Genomic DNA, 6,673 nt, shown 5'->3' on the forward strand with positions numbered 1-6,673 from the left:
TTTGAGTACAACCTGCAGCAGGTCTTTTTTTTTTTTTTTTAATCCGTGTTGCGGATTTTAAAGCACTGCTTTACTCAAATTACAAACAATAAAATATATGCACACTTTCTTATTCGCATCCTGTCAGAAAGGTTTTCGTTTGTTTGGGTTTTGCAGTATCCCCCAGCCAAATGTTCACTTTGAGTCATACACGTTTAAAGTCGTGTTGTTTGTTTTCTCAGAAACACCACACTGTAAAAAAAAAGAATAATGTTTATATTAATATTTTTGTACGTTTTTAGACTGTTCTTGAAGAAAAAATTCCCAGTTTTCTTAAACTAAAGATAGTAACGAGTAAAATCACAGATAAAATCAAATAAAAAAAAGTGTAAATGTACATGTAAATCCATAAAAACTAATTTAATTTACAAAACTGTAAATGATGTCCACATAAAAATAACAATATTTTAATAAATTGTAATTCAAGATTAGACTTCACAGTTACTCTAATTTAACTGTATTCAACTTAGCTTTAAAAAAATATATAATTATTCTCCAAATATGTGCACTTTTCTCACTATTTCTACAGTTTTTGCAAGGTTTTTTTTAGTAGCCTTTTCTGGCACTCGTGCAGCCAGATTTTCACAGTTTTTTTTAAATATTTATTTTATTTTTTTTAAGTGTAGTTACTCCACAAAGCACATTGTTTTCAGAGGAGCTACATATTTGTTAGAAAGCAGTTCCAACATAAAGCCATTAATGTCTCCTCGCCTCCACTGAAACGGCTTGGAGGTGGTTTCAGAGAGAAAAATCGCCCTTTTTCTTTGTAATTTGAGTGAACTGACCCTTTTATTGGCTCATCAAAGATATCCACATACCTCATTAAACCTGCCTCTCTGAACAGGCCTCTGTATCACTGTCAGTCAGTGCCATCTGTTTTGTCTAACGTCCCCTCCGTCCTTCTCTTCCCCCCTCTTCTCTGTCCCTTCCATCCTCCAGGTCGCCCACTCCCTCCAACCTCTTCCTCCACCCTGCTCCCTCCGTCCCTCCCGTCCTCCTCGTCCGCCCCCCACCACCCCTCCCCCGGCCCGTCTCCACCGATCAGGGAATGCCAGGTGCCCCTGCTGGAGAAAAACTCCACCCACTCTCACCTGGAGCCCCACCCGGACGACTCATACTTGCTCCGGGCCCAGCCCTCCTCCACGGGTAAGAGAGCGCTCCATTCGTCCCATCCTCTTCTCTCTTTTTCATTCGCTTTTACCTTCGCATCAATATGTCATTCATCACCTGGGTCACTGCATTACCTCATCATGTGTCCATTTCCTGATCTGATTTAGTTGTTGTTCGGGAAAATGCCAAGCAATCCGTCGCTTTAATTTAATGTCACATCTCGTACTCGTCTAAGCATTTGTTCCTGCTTTTCTGCATTCCTCTGAAGTCAGCGTTTGTTTGCGGCCCTGGGAATCAATCCAAAGTCAAGAGGCTTTGTTTAATCTTATTGTTTTAAAATAGTGGGAGATTATAAAATGTACAGACTTTCGGTAAAATCGGCCTGTTGTAGATGGTGTAATTCGGAGGAAATACGCTGTTTAATTGCGATCATTCAAGGGTGAATTAAGCATTTTCTGCTTGTATTGTAATATATGTCAACAGTGCATTGGGTGCAAGTCAAACAGATTGAGGAGCGTTTCAATATGCATGATCCAAAACGGAGGAGCCGTTCACCTTCTCTGCTCCTGAATTCTTTTGTGGCTCACATGACAATTTCCAAACTACAATTGGTGATTTGTTAATGGATTACAATTTAAATGTAACCCTCCCACCTTTGTCAGCCAAAAAAAAAACAATGATGCAAGTGAAAGCAACCCCTACACTCCGCCGAGTGCAGATTGGTTGCCGGTGAGTAGGTGTGCTTGTACTTATTTTCCATATGACATTAATAATCCACCGGAAAGTGAAAGGTAAGGGGATGATGAATTTTAAGTGCCAGCAGGAGGATCAGTGTTGCAAAGACAAACTAGTTAGTTTTCCTGGCTCTAAGCTTTCTCTTTCATCACTGGCCTCTCTCTTGTTGGCTGTTACAGGCCCTGTGTGCTTATATCAGCACCTCACAACTATTTCTCTCCCACACACACACATTCATAAACACACATGCAAACATCTGCAGTGATGAGTTCGTTCATCAGCATACGCATTTATTCTCAACAATTAGCTACCGTGGACCGACTCTCTCTGCCTGTCTTGTCCCTCTCTGCCTCCCTTTCCCGCTCCTCCCCTGTTTCTTCCATTCCTCTGTGCATCTGCACTTGTAATCAGCAGATATATTTAGCAGAGGCCTGATGGGAGGGAGAGGGGTGGGCAGAGAAGTCCTAATGTGATTTTTGGTGGAATACAATCTATTGTTAATGGCGTTAGGCTCTCCTTTGATCCAGTATAAATCTTCATTAGGGAAGGCCCGGGTCCCAGGTTCAAGAGCAACGTGATTAGGAGGCTTTTAAAATGACGTTACATCAGCCTTCTAATTGGTTTACTGTTTGCTGGGGCAACATCAATCATTAGCCCAGTAACCGCACAGCAAATAAATTCACTCTGCCACTGACACCCTAATGGCAGACACTGGCAAAGAGGGAGAGTGAGGCTTGCAGGCACACTCTCTCTTTCTCTCATTCTTGTTTCGCATACACCCACACTTTCTGTTCTGGGGCTTCTTTTCAGTCTCTGCTGAGCATGTACGCGCAGACAGCGAGCAAGAGAGACAAAGAAAGGCAAAAAAAAAAAAAAAAAAATGAGAGAGAAGCAGGAAAAAGAGGCACAAAGAGGCAAATGGGAGCAGAGATAGAGAAAGTCAAACTTTGACTTTTGAAGTTGTTTAATGAGACATCTTGCATGAAAAAATCAAAAAGGAAAGGGAGAAGAAAGCATCCAAAGCGCACCAGTAAAAATAGATGGAGGAAAAAGCGGGCTGAAAAAGCGAGACAGAGACCATAAGAAGTCAAAAGACACAAAGAAGAAAAAGGGGAAATGTGAATTTAAAAAAAAAAAAAAAAAAGGGTGAACTGATGAGAGCTTAGAGGGTGAAAGCGAGATATTTGGACTGAGGGAGAACAACATCGAGATGAAATTGCAAATTGCCACATTTCCCAGCCAGGACCGCTGATCTAATGGGTGCAGAGTGAGTCCTTGGCTTTGGGCATCCATTAAAATCGACCTAAATGAGTTTAGAGTGGCAGTCTGGCACTGCGTAAACATACACTGGCATGTAGGAAGGCTGCGAGCAAATAAAACACCTATAACCAGTAACTGTTTATGCATGTGCCGTGGAAGCGCATGTGTGTGTGTGTGTGTTCGGTGTGGTCCTGTAGAGAGTGGATGCTGGGCAGGAAATGAGCCTTACCAAGCCAGGCAGAAACTGACCACAGCGAGATAATCCTCAGGAAGCTGCATGCTGTTTGGATGTGCGCGCATGTGTGTGTGTGTTTGTGTGTGTTCCTCTAAAGTAGTCCACCATTACCTAAGCTAACAGGTGGACAGACATGACTTGTGTTTCCTAGTGAAGCATGACAGGTGAATGGGAACGGAACGAGCGTTGCCAAGGATTGGCTGGGAATTGGTCTGTGAATGTTTATATGGGAATACTGTCTGGCTCGGAGCACCTGTCTGGGAACGCTCCCTCGGAACGCCAGGAGAGCTGAGACGGCCAAACGGAGCGTAGCAGATCGCTCCTGGAAAGAGCTAGCGTTAGCGCTGTCTCTGGCCATTCATTATGCATGGGGAACACTAAGCTATTTTTAGCCCGAGCCTCTTCTAAAGTGGCTAGCTATCCGCTGCCAGGGAAGCCACCTCAAGTCACTGCCGAAGCAATGAATGTTTAATGGCTTTGTTGAAACAAATCTACAGAAACAAAGGCACAACAAAGACACATTCCCTTCTTCTCCACTAATGTTATTTTTCCTAATGGTGCTTATGTAAGGGTGACATTTGCGCAGCAGTGGGATGATTTGTGATTTTTTTTTTTTGCACGCGCGCACATAGACGTATGCATGTGTGTGTGTGTGTGTGTGTGTGGGTGAAATGCACGCATGCATTTCTGCTCATGGAGAGTGTTTGTTTTTGGCTGAATTTGATGACTCTTCTCTAGCGGATTATTGCCTCCTAATTAGACAGAGATGACTAGCCAAGGCAGAGGAGGCGTATGTATATATGTGTGTGTGTGTGTGTGCAAATGTATGTAACTTTTATCTCTATTTTTGTGCCTGTTAGTGATTGAATCTTGTGCATAATAATAATAAAAAAAACCTACATGATAGTTAACCCTCTTTGTCAGCTTCTGTGCGCGACTCACCTCGAGCTCTCCTTCTTCGGCGCTCTGAGAAGAATGACAAATGAGGAGCATGTGACATTCCGAGACAGAGGACGTATGAAGCAGAAGCAGCGGCACATGGGAATATACCACCTTAAAACACGGGGAGCATAGCAATTAGCTCGGAGACAAGGTGCATGAAAAACAATGAAGGTTGATGCTGCGGGTTTTTTTTTTTTTTTNAAGCAAGTTTACCCACGAGTTAAACTTGGATATCTTTGAGTACAACCTGCAGCAGGTCTTTTTTTTTTTTTTAAATCCGTGTTGCGGATTTTAAAGCACTGCTTTACTCAAATTACAAACAATAAAATATATGCACACTTTCTTATTCGCATCCTGTCAGAAAGGTTTTCGTTTGTTTGGGTTTTGCAGTATCCCCCAGCCAAATGTTCACTTTGAGTCATACACGTTTAAAGTCGTGTTGTTTGTTTTCTCAGAAACACCACACTGTAAAAAAAAAGAATAATGTTTATATTAATATTTTTGTACGTTTTTAGACTGTTCTTGAAGAAAAAATTCCCAGTTTTCTTAAACTAAAGATAGTAACGAGTAAAATCACAGATAAAAAATGTAAAAAAAAGTTTAAATGTACATGTAAATCCATAAAAACTAATTTAATTTACAAAACTCTACAAAAAATGATTTCCACATGAAAAAAACTATATTTTAATAAATTGTAATTCAATGTTAGACTTTACAGTTAATCTAATTTAACTGTATTCAACTTAGCTTAAAAAATATATAATTATTCTCCAAATATGTGCACTTTTCTCACTATTTCTACAGTTTTTGCAAGGTTTTTTTAGCATGCCTTTTCTGGCACTCTTGCAGCCAGATTTTCACAGTTTTTTTTTATTATTTATTTTATTTTTTTTAAGTGTAGTTACTCCACAAAGCACATTGTTTTCAGAGGAGCTACATATTTGTTAGAAAGCAGTTCCAACATAAAGCCATTAATGTCTCCTCGCCTCCACTGAAACGGCTTGGAGGTGGTTTCAGAGAGAAAAATCGCCCTTTTTCTTTGTAATTTGAGTGAACTGACCCTTTTATTGGCTCATCAAAGATATCCACATACCTCATTAAACCTGCCTCTCTGAACAGGCCTCTGTATCACTGTCAGTCAGTGCCATCTGTTTTGTCTAACGTCCCCTCCGTCCTTCTCTTCCCCCCTCTTCTCTGTCCCTTCCATCCTCCAGGTCGCCCACTCCCTCCAACCTCTTCCTCCACCCTGCTCCCTCCGTCCCTCCCGTCCTCCTCGTCCGCCCCCCACCACCCCTCCCCCGGCCCGTCTCCACCGATCAGGGAATGCCAGGTGCCCCTGCTGGAGAAAAACTCCACCCACTCTCACCTGGAGCCCCACCCGGACGACTCATACTTGCTCCGGGCCCAGCCCTCCTCCACGGGTAAGAGAGCGCTCCATTCGTCCCATCCTCTTCTCTCTTTTTCATTCGCTTTTACCTTCGCATCAATATGTCATTCATCACCTGGGTCACTGCATTACCTCATCATGTGTCCATTTCCTGATCTGATTTAGTTGTTGTTCGGGAAAATGCCAAGCAATCCGTCGCTTTAATTTAATGTCACATCTCGTACTCGTCTAAGCATTTGTTCCTGCTTTTCTGCATTCCTCTGAAGTCAGCGTTTGTTTGCGGCCCTGGGAATCAATCCAAAGTCAAGAGGCTTTGTTTAATCTTATTGTTTTAAAATAGTGGGAGATTATAAAATGTACAGACTTTCGGTAAAATCGGCCTGTTGTAGATGGTGTAATTCGGAGGAAATACGCTGTTTAATTGCGATCATTCAAGGGTGAATTAAGCATTTTCTGCTTGTATTGTAATATATGTCAACAGTGCATTGGGTGCAAGTCAAACAGATTGAGGAGCGTTTCAATATGCATGATCCAAAACGGAGGAGCCGTTCACCTTCTCTGCTCCTGAATTCTTTTGTGGCTCACATGACAATTTCCAAACTACAATTGGTGATTTGTTAATGGATTACAATTTAAATGTAACCCTCCCACCTTTGTCAGCCAAAAAAAAAACAATGATGCAAGTGAAAGCAACCCCTACACTCCGCCGAGTGCAGATTGGTTGCCGGTGAGTAGGTGTGCTTGTACTTATTTTCCATATGACATTAATAATCCACCGGAAAGTGAAAGGTAAGGGGATGATGAATTTTAAGTGCCAGCAGGAGGATCAGTGTTGCAAAGACAAACTAGTTAGTTTTCCTGGCTCTAAGCTTTCTCTTTCATCACTGGCCTCTCTCTTGTTGGCTGTTACAGGCCCTGTGTGCTTATATCAGCACCTCACAACTATTTCTCTCCCACACACACAC

The 6,673-nt window shown here is 42.0% G+C and overlaps 1 protein-coding gene across 1 annotated transcript in view; it reads left to right on the forward strand.

Moving 5' to 3' along the window:
• tenm2a (teneurin transmembrane protein 2a) overlaps window positions 1-6,673 on the forward strand; it is a 168,027-nt gene that overhangs the window by 98,394 nt on the left and 62,960 nt on the right. Inside the window, exon 9 of the mRNA XM_008278130.1 lies at window positions 3,811-3,824. Within this exon, the coding sequence (XP_008276352.1) occupies window positions 3,811-3,824 (14 nt within the window). The remainder of the gene's footprint in view (window positions 1-3,810; window positions 3,825-6,673) is intronic.

The sequence above is a fragment of the Stegastes partitus genome, unplaced genomic scaffold, assembly GCF_000690725.1.
Source record: "Stegastes partitus isolate 25-593 unplaced genomic scaffold, Stegastes_partitus-1.0.2 Scaffold116, whole genome shotgun sequence".
In the NCBI taxonomy this organism is placed as follows: domain Eukaryota; kingdom Metazoa; phylum Chordata; class Actinopteri; family Pomacentridae; genus Stegastes; species Stegastes partitus.